The 15,569-nt window shown below is 56.4% G+C and overlaps 2 protein-coding genes across 2 annotated transcripts in view; both read left to right on the top strand.

Annotated features, from left to right (window-relative positions):
- The window catches only part of LOC148590696 (uncharacterized), a 36,677-nt gene extending 22,453 nt beyond the window's left edge, over positions 1 to 14,224 (top strand). The window contains exons 15-25 of the mRNA XM_088538721.1: positions 308 to 469; positions 859 to 993; positions 2,904 to 2,918; positions 5,633 to 5,716; positions 6,459 to 6,620; positions 7,010 to 7,144; positions 9,055 to 9,069; positions 11,784 to 11,867; positions 12,610 to 12,771; positions 13,161 to 13,274; positions 14,174 to 14,224. Coding sequence (XP_088394847.1) covers positions 308 to 469; positions 859 to 993; positions 2,904 to 2,918; positions 5,633 to 5,716; positions 6,459 to 6,620; positions 7,010 to 7,144; positions 9,055 to 9,069; positions 11,784 to 11,867; positions 12,610 to 12,771; positions 13,161 to 13,274; positions 14,174 to 14,224 — 1,119 coding nt within the window. The remainder of the gene's footprint in view (positions 1 to 307; positions 470 to 858; positions 994 to 2,903; positions 2,919 to 5,632; positions 5,717 to 6,458; positions 6,621 to 7,009; positions 7,145 to 9,054; positions 9,070 to 11,783; positions 11,868 to 12,609; positions 12,772 to 13,160; positions 13,275 to 14,173) is intronic.
- A 229-nt stretch (positions 14,225 to 14,453) lies between these two features.
- Positions 14,454 to 15,569, top strand: part of LOC148590697 (uncharacterized) — a 36,677-nt gene continuing 35,561 nt past the window's right edge. The window contains exon 1 of the mRNA XM_088538722.1: positions 14,454 to 15,161. Coding sequence (XP_088394848.1) covers positions 14,454 to 15,161 — 708 coding nt within the window. The remainder of the gene's footprint in view (positions 15,162 to 15,569) is intronic.

Raw genomic sequence — 15,569 nt, forward strand, 5'->3', positions numbered from 1 at the left:
TGCACAGCTGTAAATGGCAAGGCTTCTCTATTGGGGAAACGTGTCAGGTATCCCTCTAGAGACAGCCACAAGACGGGAGCTGTGGAGCTGGGGGATTCTCCTCGGCTGAACTCTCCCAAGTAGAATAAGCTTTCCTTTGGGTACGATTCCCCCTAGCTTAGGGGCGAGCTAGGTGCTGAGCCAGGAATGACCCTAAATCCCTGAGCCTGGAGAGCGCTACCCTATGAGCTGACAAAGCTGCAAAGCGTCTTTGTCTCTTTCCTCAGCCACCCTACCCTGATCTTCCCATGCACAATGTATCTTACAGCTTCACCGGCCGGCCGGTCACTTTGATCTTGGAGATCCGTACTGTCACTTGCTGGGGAATGAGTACAACAGCCTGCATGACCCCCATTTGCGGAAATACTACAACCGCAAAGACAACCTGCGTAGGCTGAGGAAAGAAGGTTTCATCACCAAGGATGGCAAAGTAGGGTGTCCATGCGGGTGAGAAGTAGAGTTGCCACAGGAGGGGGAGGTTGCCAGAGCGCTTGCTGCAGCCGGTCCTTGCAGGTGGAGGGCGCGGGGCTGTTGTGCTGCTTTCTCTGCTGCGGGGACAGGAGTAGCCCAAAGCTTGCTCTAGGCATTCCCATCTGCTCTTTCCAGGCTGTGCGGTGCTGCCACAGCAGCGGGCGCGCGGCCAGGGGGCACAGCGAGGAGCACGACTCCGCACTGGGTGCTGGGAGCCGGACTCCCTGACACCGGGCAGGGCCCGGGTGTGCGGGAGCAGCTGCCACTGGGCTAGCGCTCCTCGCGCCAAGGCAGGCTGCACACGGGCAGCACAAGTGCTGGGTGATTTCTCCCCTCATCTCGCCATAGGTTGTTTGCAGCCTGCGTGAATTCAACCAGTACAGGCAGTACCTGACGACGCTCAAGATAGAGCTTGAGAAAACAGAAGGGCGGGAACACGATCCTAAACCTCAGGGTTCACAGGTATCTTTTGTGGTGCAGGGGGTTGAGGTTTCCCTTCTCCCAGGAAGGCATGACCTGAAGAAGCGGGGAAGGCTGAGCTGGTGTGCCAGCTCTTGTGGCATGGAAAGGACTGCGCAGGTCCGTGCTGAGCAGCTGATGCAGGGTGCGGGATTTGGGCACGGGTGGGAAAGTCGTCCCTGAGTGCCGTCCGAGTGCTGAGAGAGGCCCTTCTCTCCTGCTCCCTGCTTCCCCATCTTGGGCAACGGCTTCTCGGAAAGCATGACAATGCAGGGAACTCCAGGGTCAAGGACTGCTTGTTCCTACTCATAAAATGAGCATTCTTCACATTCAGGTCTGGACAAGGTGCCAACAAGCCTCCGATAATAGGCAGAGGTGTCACGGGAGCCAAGCAGGCAAGACCCGTGGCAGCCAAGACCATGGCACCTGTGGCAGCCAAGACCATGGCACCCGTGGCAGCCAGGAAAACACCACCCATGGCAGCCAAGAACAAAGCACCAATGGCAGCCAAGACCACAACACCTGTGGCAGTGAAGAACACAAAACCTGTGGCAGCCACCAACACAACACCCGTGGTAGCCACGAACGCAACACCCATGGCAGGCAGGATCAGAACGCCCGTGGCAGCCGAGAAATTGCCACCAACGGCAGCCAAGAAAAGAACACCCATGGGAGCCATGAACACAAGCACCATGGCAGTCAAGAAGACAACAACCACGGGAGCCTAGACCACAACCCCCAAGGCAATCAAGACCACAGGGCCAATGGCAGCCAGGACCACAACACCTGTGACAGTCAAGCCTCCAACGCCCACCGCAGGCAAGGCCGGGGCCAAGAGTTCAAGCCAGTAAGTCAGCCTCCTCCACCCCCTCTCTTCAGTCTGTTCACCGTTCACTCAACAGGTCCTCCTGCTTTCTGTTACAGAAGTGCTCAAAGGAGGAAAGGCCCGCTAAAGCCCGCACCACCTTGAACTGGAAAAGGCTGACAGAAGTGCAGGAGCTGGCAGAGCGCATGGTGGAGAAAGTGCTGCAGAGGGTGAAAGAGCTGGAGCAGTCAGTCCACATTTTAAGCAGGGCTCCCCTGATGATCCGCGGAAGGTTGTTTGATACTGGAGGAAGGGTCGGGCTTTCAGAGACGCCTCCTCCAGATCTCTGGGAGGAAGTGTGGCAGGCGGCTAGAGAGATGGCAGCAAGCCTTTCGGATCACCTGCGGAAGCGAGGGGCATACAGGACATCAAACACCTCTGAGCCCACGCTGCTGGCCAGGCGCGGGCAGAAGCGCGTTGTCGCCGGAGCCACTCCAGAAGGCACATTGGGTGAAAGCAGAGCGAGGCAAGATGACTTTCCTAGGCAGGACGCAGCAGCTTCTCTGCCTTCTTTGGACAAAATCACCAGAGATGCTGCTAAGAGCATTGCAGCCACCTTGAAACGGTTTGTAGCGTCTCAGTTTGAGTATCGCTTCCACTGCAAGTTTTTGGAGATCCTGAAGCTGCCCGTGAAGACTCTTTCTCAGAGACAGCTGCAGCCACCCCAGGCACCTTCCTTGAGCCAGGTCAGGGAAGAAGAAGGATCGTCGGGAGCCTCTGAAGAGCAGGCACAAGAAGCCACGAGCCTCCTGGTGTTGCCACCCTTCCAAAATGCTGCTGAGATATTCCAAGACAGGAGCGCACTTGAAGGGGACAGTAGCATTGCCAAAGCAATTTGCAAAATTCAGCAGCTCCGCTCAGAATTAAAAGTGTATGCGGAGAACTTTGTCCACGAGGCTCTGGAAACCCTGAAGAAGCAGCAGAAGGTGAAAAACGAAAGGTTTACCAAGGCAAGACCCTTGAAGGACACGGCAGAAGAAAGCACCGTGCAGAGTGGCCCCGTGGACCGGCTAGAAGAGCTGCATGTTCGGCCTCTGCCTGCACGAGATAGAGACGTGCCTTGCAGAAGGCAGGTGGCAAAAGAGCTCAACTGGAGAGATGAGAACGGCAGCAATCTGGGACAGGTCTTTCCAAAACCAGAAGGAAGGACTACTGCTCCTGGCAAGTTATTGGACAGTCAGCCAAGAACAAAGCTCCCTCCCATCATGGTCCCTGGAATGACCATGCTTTCAGAGGATGAGGCAGAGTCTCCAGAATATGCAGAGAAACATTCAGCTCATCTGCTCCCATCCATCCACCAAAGCTCTGAGTATCTTGCTCAGAGCACACCCAAAGACATGCAGAAACCTCTCACTTTCTCCTCGCCACCGGCATCAAGACCTCCTTCTGCACTGCTGGATATCCAACCAAAAGCGAGGCCAGGGAGCACACGAGAGCCTTTCCCCTCCATTGCGCAGCACTATGGCAGGCAGCCCGTCCCTCCAGCAGTTCCCAAGTCCCCTTCCCAGAGCGGAGCCCGGATGAGACCGATGCATTTAAAGCTGGTGACAGACAAGCCGGGGCAACATGAATGCTGACAGAGGGATTACCAGGAAACAGAATAAAAATGTTACTTCCAAGCACTGCATGGACGTTCTTGTAGGCCTGGGCTGCTCTGGTGGTTTGCACCTTGTCATGACAGGGACAGGCAAGTGCTTTGAGAGCTGCGCGAGACCTTGTGCCCAGGTCGCGAGGCAGACGAGCCAAAGCTTCTCTTCAAGCAGCCTACGGGGGGCAAGGGCTCCAGAGCGCCCTTTCTCGGGGCGAGGGCATTGGGGCAGGCCTGGGCTATCTAGCCATAACCCAGGCAGGCAAGGCTGCTCCCACCGCTTGCACTCACACATGTACTCCTGCGCTTGCTTCCCATCCCTCCGTTAGGGTGTCAGTAGAGGCAAGCCTGCTCTGCTTCAGAGTTCACCTGAAGCATTTCCATGGCAGCAGCCGAATGTCCACCGTTGATTTGGCGGCAGAGCGAGCTACCTATATGTATTTCAACTGCACAGAGACTTGGTGGACGGAGAACTCCCGCAAGGGTCATTCCATTCCCCACTCTAGCCCCAGCTCCATGTGCGTGTATATATGGTGGCGGGACACACGTCACTCTCGAAGCGAGCTGCAGTAGTGGCACTCTGGGTCTTAGGGCTTCCTGAGCCAGAGATTCCCCAGCATCAGCGTTTTCATAGCTGCCGGTGGACTTAGCCTACATGCCATTGTCTACTGCCTGCGTCAGCCCCATTTTGCTTCTGCCTGCCCTAAGGCACCTTAAGATTCTATCACTATGAGCGCCACAGTACAACGACACCTTGTCCAAAATAGTTATTTAAATAGAGACCTCTTCATTACCTGGCCACACTGTGTTGAGGAATCAGGCAACATAAAGCATGGAACAAGCAGTAGTAACAAACATCACGGCGACGCCGTACTTCCCAGTACACGCTTGAGCAGCAGACTGAAGGCAACAATCCCCCCCAGCCTAGGTGCTTTACGCCTGCAGTTCAGCAGTATGGAGAGACTGCTCCGGTCACGCAAATCACAAATAGCATGTGCTCAGCGTACAACAGATGACACCTTTTATCCAACAAATGGCTTGCCAGTATATGACACATAGGAATCCTCGGTGGTTCTCGTAAGAATCCTACCACTGTGGTGTCGCAGGGAGGACGGTTGTTCACTTGTTACTCTGCTTTTTGCTGGAGAGCATCTAGGCCTGTGCAGAGCACTCATTATTGACAAAATACTTGCTTAGAAGGGATTAAGCGGCCGAAGTCTTTCAGCAGCCTCTCCTTCCATGTTCCCTATGGTAACATCATGTGAGGAAAGGGACGGGCCAAAGAGCCACGGTCATGACACTCGTCTGGACGGACACGTCCAGTCCAGCCCATTACGAATGGCTGCCTCACATCACTGAGGCAGAGGGAGGTACATCTTTGGTACAAAGCGAGCTTTAAAAATGCTCAAGAAGATCTGCCGTCTGTGCAAACTGAGCTCCAAGGCCTCTCCTCCAAGGTCTGCGCAAGCCTCCACCCGGGGAAGACCAGCACAGAGCCGACAAGGCCCCTCGGCAAGGCGAGGGTAGGCCGGGCTGCAGGCCAGCCCCAGGGGGCCTGCCAGGACGGGCGGTGGCGCACGAAAGCGGCCATGCGACAATGCGCCATTGTGAGGCTGGGGTCACTCATGAGGCGAGCGGCCGCGGCCGGCAGAGCTGGGTGCTGCTGGAGCCATTGGAGCCAGCGAAGTTCGCAGCTCGTGGAAAAAGTTTTGGAACAAAGCATGGAGAACATTCCCCGTGCTGATGTCCAAAACAGAGATGGATTAGCGAGCACAGAGGAGAAGAGGGCCGAGGTGTGTACTGGGCTGCAGAGAGGGCTCAGCGTGGGAGCCAGCAGCTGTGTGGGGCTGCTGTTGGCATTGGGAGTGCACAGGGGAGGGAGAGTGACAGGCATAGGGGGAGGCCGGAGGAGGCTCTTGGGGAACTGTGTCTCTTTGCTGCTGCTGGAGTCCAGCTCTGCAGGCCAGAGAGTGCTGTGCAAGGACGTCAGGGCTTGGTAAAGGGGCTGGAGTTGTAGGCAAGTGACCAGAGGAGCAGAGCGTGCTTGAGGAATAGGCCATTCTTGGCACCCTCCTTGCCTGGGGCTTTCAAGGCGCACTTCTGGAAGCTGCTGTGCAGGAAGGCTGTGGAGCCTGCGCTTCAAAAGCCCATGAGCGCCTCTTTCTTTCCAGCCCGGGCGCCGAAGACAGCAGCTCAGAGATTCTAATGAGCTGCTGAACTTGCCGCTTGGTGTCAAGATCCCCGTGGAGCCGGGCTCAAGCACAGTCTTCCACCGGACCAAGCTGGGTGTAAAGGTAAAAGCAGCTGAACGGAGTCAGGAAAGTCCCCTCTTCCTCCTCTTCTTGCTGGACACGCTGAGCATACTGCAAGAGGGACATTCCTCCATCCAAGCAGTGGGATATCCTGGTGTCAGCGGGAGCTACAGTCCTTAGTGTGACAGGGAACAGATGGTCTGTGCGCTCAGAGAAGGCAGGAGCTGCCAGGAGGAGGCCCCAGGTCGTGTGCAGGAGTTGGGAGAGCAGGTTGCAATGTGGGTCTCTGCCCACGCATGAGCTTGCAGAGCCAGTGGCAGCCTGGTGTGTGGCACTGGAGAAGTGTTCCACGGGGCCCGGCGCGCAGCAGGCAGCAAGGCAGCCAGGGCGCAGTGTCCTAGCAGCAAGGCCAGCGATGCTCATACAGAACCTGGGAGACTCTCCAGGAGAGTTTTCCCTTCTCTTGCGCTCTGTCTGTGCACAGTTGTAAATGGCAAGGCTTCTCTATTGGGGAAACGTGTCAGGTATCCCTCTAGAGACAGCCACAAGACGGGAGCTGTGGAGCTGGGGGATTCTCCTCGGCTGAACTCTCCCAAGTAGAATAAGCTTTCCTTTGGGTACGATTCCCCCTAGCTTAGGGGCGAGCTAGGTGCTGAGCCAGGAATGACCCTAAATCCCTGAGCCTGGAGAGCGCTACCCTATGAGCTGACAAAGCTGCAAAGCGTCTTTGTCTCTTTCCTCAGCCACCCTACCCTGATCTTCCCATGCACAATGTATCTTACAGCTTCACCGGCCGGCCGGTCACTTTGATCTTGGAGATCCGTACTGTCACTTGCTGGGGAATGAGTACAACAGCCTGCATGACCCCCATTTGCGGAAATACTACAACCGCAAAGACAACCTGCGTAGGCTGAGGAGAGAAGGTTTCATCACCAAGGATGGCAAAGTAGGGTGTCCATGCGGGTGAGAAGTAGAGTTGCCACAGGAGGGGGAGGTTGCCAGAGTGCTTGCTGCAGCCACTGAGTGCAGGTGGAGGGCGCGGGACTGCTGTACTGCTTTCTCTGCTGCGGGCGCAGGAGTAGCCCAAAGCTCGCTCTGGGCATTCCCATCTGCTCTTCCCAGGCTGTGCGGTGCTGCCACAGCAGCGGGCACGTGGCCAGGAGACGCAGCGAGGAGCACGACTCCGCACTGGGTGCTGGGAGCCGGACTCCCTGACACCGGACAGGGCCCGGGCGCGCGGGAGCAGCTGCCACTGGGCTGGCGTTCCTCCCGCCAAGGCAGGCTGCGCATGAGCAGCACAAGTGCTGGGTGATTTCTCCCCTCATCTTGCCGTAGGTTGTTTGCAGCCTGCGTGAATTCAACCAGTACAGGCAGTACCTGACGACGCTCAAGATAGAGCTTGAGAAAACAGAAGGGCGGGAACACGATCCTAAACCTCAGGGTTCACAGGTACCTTTTGTGGTGCAGGGGGTTGAGGTTTCCCTTCTCCCAGGAAGGCATGACCTGAAGAAGCGGGGAAGGCTGAGCTGGTGTGCCAGCTCTTGTGGCATGGAAAGGACTGCGCAGGTCCGTGCTGAGCAGCTGATGCAGGGTGCGGGATTTGGGCACGGGTGGGAAAGTCGTCCCTGAGTGCCCTCCGAGTGCTGAGAGAGGCCCTTCTCTCCTGCTCCCTGCTTCCCCATCTTGGGCAACGGCTTCTCAGAAAGCATGACAATGCAGGGAACTCCAGGGTCAAGGACTGCTTGTTCCTACTCATAAAATGAGCATTCTTCACATTCAGGTCTGGACAAGGTGCCAACAAGCCTCCGATAATAGGCAGAGGTGTCACGGGAGCCAAGCAGGCAAGACCCGTGGCAGCCAAGACCATGGCACCCGTGGCAGCCAAGACCATGGCACCCGTGGCAGCCAGGAAAACACCACCCATGGCAGCCAAGAACAAAGCACCAATGGCAGCCAAGATCACAACACCTGTGGCAGTGAAGAACACAAAACCTGTGGCAGCCACCAACACAACACCCGTGGTAGCCACGAACGCAACACCCATGGCAGCCAGGACCAGAACGCCCGTGGCAGCCAAGAAATTACCACCAACGGCAGCCAAGAAAAGAACACCCATGGCAGCCATGAACACAAGCACCATGGCAGTCAAGAAGACAACAACCACGGGAGCCTAGACCACAACCCCCAAGGCAATCAAGACCACAGGGCCAATGGCAGCCAGGACCACAACACCTGTGACAGTCAAGCCTCCAACGCCCACCGCAGGCAAGGCCGGGGCCAAGAGTTCAAGCCAGTAAGTCAGCCTCCTCCACCCCCTCTCTTCAGTCTGTTCACCGTTCACTCAACAGGTCCTCCTGCTTTCTGTTGCAGAAGTGCTCAAAGGAGGAAAGGCCCGCTAAAGCCCGCACCACCTTGAACTGGAAAAGGCTGACAGAAGTGCAGGAGCTGGCAGAGCGCATGGTGGAGAAAGTGCTGCAGAGGGTGAAAGAGCTGGAGCAGTCAGTCCACATTTTAAGCAGGGCTCCCCTGATGATCCGCGGAAGGTTGTTTGATACTGGAGGAAGGGTCGGGCTTTCAGAGACGCCTCCTCCAGATCTCTGGGAGGAAGTGTGGCAGGCGGCTAGAGAGATGGCAGCAAGCCTTTCGGATCACCTGCGGAAGCGAGGGGCATACAGGACATCAAACACCTCTGAGCCCACGCTGCTGGCCAGGCGCGGGCAGAAGCGCGTTGTCGCCGGAGCCACTCCAGAAGGCACATTGGGTGAAAGCAGAGCGAGGCAAGATGACTTTCCTAGGCAGGACGCAGCAGCTTCTCTGCCTTCTTTGGACAAAATCACCAGAGATGCTGCTAAGAGCATTGCAGCCACCTTGAAACGGTTTGTAGCGTCTCAGTTTGAGTATCGCTTCCACTGCAAGTTTTTGGAGATCCTGAAGCTGCCCGTGAAGACTCTTTCTCAGAGACAGCTGCAGCCACCCCAGGCACCTTCCTTGAGCCAGGTCAGGGAAGAAGAAGGATCGTCGGGAGCCTCTGAAGAGCAGGCACAAGAAGCCACGAGCCTCCTGGTGTTGCCACCCTTCCAAAATGCTGCTGAGATATTCCAAGACAGGAGCGCACTTGAAGGGGACAGTAGCATTGCCAAAGCAATTTGCAAAATTCAGCAGCTCCGCTCAGAATTAAAAGTGTATGCGGAGAACTTTGTCCACGAGGCTCTGGAAACCCTGAAGAAGCAGCAGAAGGTGAAAAACGAAAGGTTTACCAAGGCAAGACCCTTGAAGGACACGGCAGAAGAAAGCACCGTGCAGAGTGGCCCCGTGGACCGGCTAGAAGAGCTGCATGTTCGGCCTCTGCCTGCACGAGATAGAGACGTGCCTTGCAGAAGGCAGGTGGCAAAAGAGCTCAACTGGAGAGATGAGAACGGCAGCAATCTGGGACAGGTCTTTCCAAAACCAGAAGGAAGGACTACTGCTCCTGGCAAGTTAGTGGACAGTCAGCCAAGAACAAAGCTCCCTCCCATCATGGTCCCTGGAATGACCATGCTTTCAGAGGATGAGGCAGAGTCTCCAGAATATGCAGAGAAACATTCAGCTCATCTGCTCCCATCCATCCACCAAAGCTCTGAGTATCTTGCTCAGAGCACACCCAAAGACATGCAGAAACCTCTCACTTTCTCCTCGCCACCGGCATCAAGACCTCCTTCTGCACTGCTGGATATCCAACCAAAAGCGAGGCCAGGGAGCACACGAGAGCCTTTCCCCTCCATTGCGCAGCACTATTGCAGGCAGCCCGTCCCTCCAGCAGTTCCCAAGTCCCCTTCCCAGAGCGGAGCCCGGATGAGACCGATGCATTTAAAGCTGGTGACAGACAAGCCGGGGCAACATGAATGCTGACAGAGGGATTACCAGGAAACAGAATAAAAATGTTACTTCCAAGCACTGCATGGACGTTCTTGTAGGCCTGGGCTGCTCTGGTGGTTTGCACCTTGTCATGACAGGGACAGGCAAGTGCTTTGAGAGCTGCGCGAGACCTTGTGCCCAGGTCGCGAGGCAGACGAGCCAAAGCTTCTCTTCAAGCAGCCTACGGGGGGCAAGGGCTCCAGAGCGCCCTTTCTCGGGGCGAGGGCATTGGGGCAGGCCTGGGCTATCTAGCCATAACCCAGGCAGGCAAGGCTGCTCCCACCGCTTGCACTCACACATGTACTCCTGCGCTTGCTTCCCATCCCTCCGTTAGGGTGTCAGTAGAGGCAAGCCTGCTCTGCTTCAGAGTTCACCTGAAGCATTTCCATGGCAGCAGCCGAATGTCCACCGTTGATTTGGCGGCAGAGCGAGCTACCTATATGTATTTCAACTGCACAGAGACTTGGTGGACGGAGAACTCCCGCAAGGGTCATTCCATTCCCCACTCTAGCCCCAGCTCCATGTGCGTGTATATATGGTGGCGGGACACACGTCACTCTCGAAGCGAGCTGCAGTAGTGGCACTCTGGGTCTTAGGGCTTCCTGAGCCAGAGATTCCCCAGCATCAGCGTTTTCATAGCTGCCGGTGGACTTAGCCTACATGCCATTGTCTACTGCCTGCGTCAGCCCCATTTTGCTTCTGCCTGCCCTAAGGCACCTTAAAATTCTATCACTATGAGCGCCACAGTACAACGACACCTTGTCCAAAATAGTTATTTAAATAGAGACCTCTTCATTACCTGGCCACACTGTGTTGAGGAATCAGGCAACATAAAGCATGGAACAAGCAGTAGTAACAAACATCACGGCGACGCCGTACTTCCCAGTACACGCTTGAGCAGCAGACTGAAGGCAACAATCCCCCCCAGCCTAGGTGCTTTACGCCTGCAGTTCAGCAGTATGGAGAGACTGCTCCGGTCACGCAAATCACAAATAGCATGTGCTCAGCGTACAACAGATGACACCTTTTATCCAACAAATGGCTTGCCAGTATATGACACATAGGAATCCTCGGTGGTTCTCGTAAGAATCCTACCACTGTGGTGTCGCAGGGAGGACGGTTGTTCACTTGTTACTCTGCTTTTTGCTGGAGAGCATCTAGGCCTGTGCAGAGCACTCATTATTGACAAAATACTTGCTTAGAAGGGATTAAGCGGCCGAAGTCTTTCAGCAGCCTCTCCTTCCATGTTCCCTATGGTAACATCATGTGAGGAAAGGGACGGGCCAAAGAGCCACGGTCATGACACTCGTCTGGACGGACACGTCCAGTCCAGCCCATTACAAATGGCTGCCTCACATCACTGAGGCAGAGGGAGGTACATCTTTGGTACAAAGCGAGCTTTAAAAATGCTCAAGAAGATCTGCCGTCTGTGCAAACTGAGCTCCAAGGCCTCTCCTCCAAGGTCTGCGCAAGCCTCCACCCGGGGAAGACCGGCACAGAGCCGACAAGGCCCCTCGGCAAGGCGAGGGTAGGCCGGGCTGCAGGCCAGCCCCAGGGGGCCTGCCAGGACGGGCGGTGGCGCGCGAAAGCGGCCATGCGACAATGCGCCATTGTGAGGCTGGGGTCACTCATGAGGCGAGCGGCCGCGGCCGGCAGAGCTGGGTGCTGCTGGAGCCATTGGAGCCAGCGAAGTTCGCAGCTCGTGGAAAAAGTTTTGGAACAAAGCATGGAGAACATTCCCCGTGCTGATGTCCGAAACAGAGATGGATTAGCGAGCACAGAGGAGAAGAGGGCCGAGGTGTGTACTGGGCTGCAGAGAGGGCTCAGCGTGGGAGCCAGCAGCTGTGTGGGGCTGCTGTTGGCATTGGGAGTGCACAGGGGAGGGAGAGTGACAGGCATAGGGGGAGGCCGGAGGAGGCTCTTGGGGAACTGTGTCTCTTTGCCGCTGCTGGAGTCCAGCTCTGCAGGCCAGAGAGTGCTGTGCAAGGACGTCAGGGCTTGGTAAGGGGGCTGGAGTTGTAGGCAAGTGACCAGAGGAGCAGAGCGTGCTTGAGGAATAGGCCATTCTTGGCACCCTCCTTGCCTGGGGCTTTCAAGGCGCACTTCTGGAAGCTGCTGTGCAGGAAGGCTGTGGAGCCTGCGCTTCAAAAGCCCATGAGCGCCTCTTTCTTTCCAGCCCGGGCGCCGAAGACAGCAGCTCAGAGATTCTAATGAGCTGCTGAACTTGCCGCTTGGTGTCAAGATCCCCGTGGAGCCGGGCTCAAGCACAGTCTTCCACCGGACCAAGCTGGGTGTAAAGGTAAAAGCAGCTGAACGGAGTCAGGAAAGTCCCCTCTTCCTCCTCTTCTTGCTGGACACGCTGAGCATACTGCAAGAGGGACATTCCTCCATCCAAGCAGTGGGATATCCTGGTGTCAGCGGGAGCTACAGTCCTTAGTGTGACAGGGAACAGATGGTCTGTGCGCTCAGAGAAGGCAGGAGCTGCCAGGAGGAGGCCCCAGGTCGTGTGCAGGAGTTGGGAGAGCAGGTTGCAATGTGGGTCTCTGCCCACGCATGAGCTTGCAGAGCCAGTGGCAGCCTGGTGTGTGGCACTGGAGAAGTGTTCCACGGGGCCCGGCACGCAGCAGGCAGCAAGGCAGCCAGGGCGCAGTGTCCTAGCAGCAAGGCCAGCGATGCTCATACAGAACCTGGGAGACTCTCCAGGAGAGTTTTCCCTTCTCTTGCGCTCTGTCTGTGCACAGCTGTAAATGGCAAGGCTTCTCTATTGGGGAAACGTGTCAGGTATCCCTCTAGAGACAGCCACAAGACGGGAGCTGTGGAGCTGGGGGATTCTCCTCGGCTGAACTCTCCCGAGTAGAATAAGCTTTCCTTTGGGTACGATTCCCCCTAGCTTAGAGGCGAGCTAGGTGCTGAGCCAGGAATGACCCTAAATCCCTGAGCCTGGAGAGCGCTACCCTATGAGCTGACAAAGCTGCAAAGCGTCTTTGTCTCTTTCCTCAGCCACCCTACCCTGATCTTCCCATGCACAATGTATCTTACAGCTTCACCGGCCGGCCGGTCACTTTGATCTTGGAGATCCGTACTGTCACTTGCTGGGGAATGAGTACAACAGCCTGCATGACCCCCATTTGCGGAAATACTACAACCGCAAAGACAACCTGCGTAGGCTGAGGAGAGAAGGTTTCATCACCAAGGATGGCAAAGTAGGGTGTCCATGCGGGTGAGAAGTAGAGTTGCCACAGGAGGGGGAGGTTGCCAGAGTGCTTGCTGCAGCCACTGAGTGCAGGTGGAGGGCGCGGGACTGCTGTACTGCTTTCTCTGCTGCGGGCGCAGGAGTAGCCCAAAGCTCGCTCTGGGCATTCCCATCTGCTCTTCCCAGGCTGTGCGGTGCTGCCACAGCAGCGGGCACGTGGCCAGGAGACGCAGCGAGGAGCACGACTCCGCACTGGGTGCTGGGAGCCGGACTCCCTGACACCGGACAGGGCCCGGGCGCGCGGGAGCAGCTGCCACTGGGCTGGCGTTCCTCCCGCCAAGGCAGGCTGCGCATGAGCAGCACAAGTGCTGGGTGATTTCTCCCCTCATCTTGCCGTAGGTTGTTTGCAGCCTGCGTGAATTCAACCAGTACAGGCAGTACCTGACGACGCTCAAGATAGAGCTTGAGAAAACAGAAGGGCGGGAACACGATCCTAAACCTCAGGGTTCACAGGTACCTTTTGTGGTGCAGGGGGTTGAGGTTTCCCTTCTCCCAGGAAGGCATGACCTGAAGAAGCGGGGAAGGCTGAGCTGGTGTGCCAGCTCTTGTGGCATGGAAAGGACTGCGCAGGTCCGTGCTGAGCAGCTGATGCAGGGTGCGGGATTTGGGCACGGGTGGGAAAGTCGTCCCTGAGTGCCCTCCGAGTGCTGAGAGAGGCCCTTCTCTCCTGCTCCCTGCTTCCCCATCTTGGGCAACGGCTTCTCAGAAAGCATGACAATGCAGGGAACTCCAGGGTCAAGGACTGCTTGTTCCTACTCATAAAATGAGCATTCTTCACATTCAGGTCTGGACAAGGTGCCAACAAGCCTCCGATAATAGGCAGAGGTGTCACGGGAGCCAAGCAGGCAAGACCCGTGGCAGCCAAGACCATGGCACCCGTGGCAGCCAAGACCATGGCACCCGTGGCAGCCAGGAAAACACCACCCATGGCAGCCAAGAACAAAGCACCAATGGCAGCCAAGATCACAACACCTGTGGCAGTGAAGAACACAAAACCTGTGGCAGCCACCAACACAACACCCGTGGTAGCCACGAACGCAACACCCATGGCAGCCAGGACCAGAACGCCCGTGGCAGCCAAGAAATTACCACCAACGGCAGCCAAGAAAAGAACACCCATGGCAGCCATGAACACAAGCACCATGGCAGTCAAGAAGACAACAACCACGGGAGCCTAGACCACAACCCCCAAGGCAATCAAGACCACAGGGCCAATGGCAGCCAGGACCACAACACCTGTGACAGTCAAGCCTCCAACGCCCACCGCAGGCAAGGCCGGGGCCAAGAGTTCAATCCAGTAAGTCAGCCTCCTCCACCCCCTCTCTTCAGTCTGTTCACCGTTCACTCAACAGGTCCTCCTGCTTTCTGTTGCAGAAGTGCTCAAAGGAGGAAAGGCCCGCTAAAGCCCGCACCACCTTGAACTGGAAAAGGCTGACAGAAGTGCAGGAGCTGGCAGAGCGCATGGTGGAGAAAGTGCTGCAGAGGGTGAAAGAGCTGGAGCAGTCAGTCCACATTTTAAGCAGGGCTCCCCTGATGATCCGCGGAAGGTTGTTTGATACTGGAGGAAGGGTCGGGCTTTCAGAGACGCCTCCTCCAGATCTCTGGGAGGAAGTGTGGCAGGCGGCTAGAGAGATGGCAGCAAGCCTTTCGGATCACCTGCGGAAGCGAGGGGCATACAGGACATCAAACACCTCTGAGCCCACGCTGCTGGCCAGGCGCGGGCAGAAGCGCGTTGTCGCCGGAGCCACTCCAGAAGGCACATTGGGTGAAAGCAGAGCGAGGCAAGATGACTTTCCTAGGCAGGACGCAGCAGCTTCTCTGCCTTCTTTGGACAAAATCACCAGAGATGCTGCTAAGAGCATTGCAGCCACCTTGAAACGGTTTGTAGCGTCTCAGTTTGAGTATCGCTTCCACTGCAAGTTTTTGGAGATCCTGAAGCTGCCCGTGAAGACTCTTTCTCAGAGACAGCTGCAGCCACCCCAGGCACCTTCCTTGAGCCAGGTCAGGGAAGAAGAAGGATCGTCGGGAGCCTCTGAAGAGCAGGCACAAGAAGCCACGAGCCTCCTGGTGTTGCCACCCTTCCAAAATGCTGCTGAGATATTCCAAGACAGGAGCGCACTTGAAGGGGACAGTAGCATTGCCAAAGCAATTTGCAAAATTCAGCAGCTCCGCTCAGAATTAAAAGTGTATGCGGAGAACTTTGTCCACGAGGCTCTGGAAACCCTGAAGAAGCAGCAGAAGGTGAAAAACGAAAGGTTTACCAAGGCAAGACCCTTGAAGGACACGGCAGAAGAAAGCACCGTGCAGAGTGGCCCCGTGGACCGGCTAGAAGAGCTGCATGTTCGGCCTCTGCCTGCACGAGATAGAGACGTGCCTTGCAGAAGGCAGGTGGCAAAAGAGCTCAACTGGAGAGATGAGAACGGCAGCAATCTGGGACAGGTCTTTCCAAAACCAGAAGGAAGGACTACTGCTCCTGGCAAATTAGTGGACAGTCAGCCAAGAACAAAGCTCCCTCCCATCATGGTCCCTGGAATGACCATGCTTTCAGAGGATGAGGCAGAGTCTCCAGAATATGCAGAGAAACATTCAGCTCATCTGCTCCCATCCATCCACCAAAGCTCTGAGTATCTTGCTCAGAGCACACCCAAAGACATGCAGAAACCTCTCACTTTCTCCTCGCCACCGGCATCAAGACCTCCTTCTGCACTGCTGGATATCCAACCAAAAGCGAGGCCAGGGAGCACACGA

This window comes from Tinamus guttatus, unplaced genomic scaffold (assembly GCF_059628265.1).
Source record: "Tinamus guttatus ecotype Peru unplaced genomic scaffold, ASM5962826v1 Tinamus_guttatus_pri_ptg001150l, whole genome shotgun sequence".
NCBI lineage: Eukaryota > Metazoa > Chordata > Aves > Tinamiformes > Tinamidae > Tinamus > Tinamus guttatus.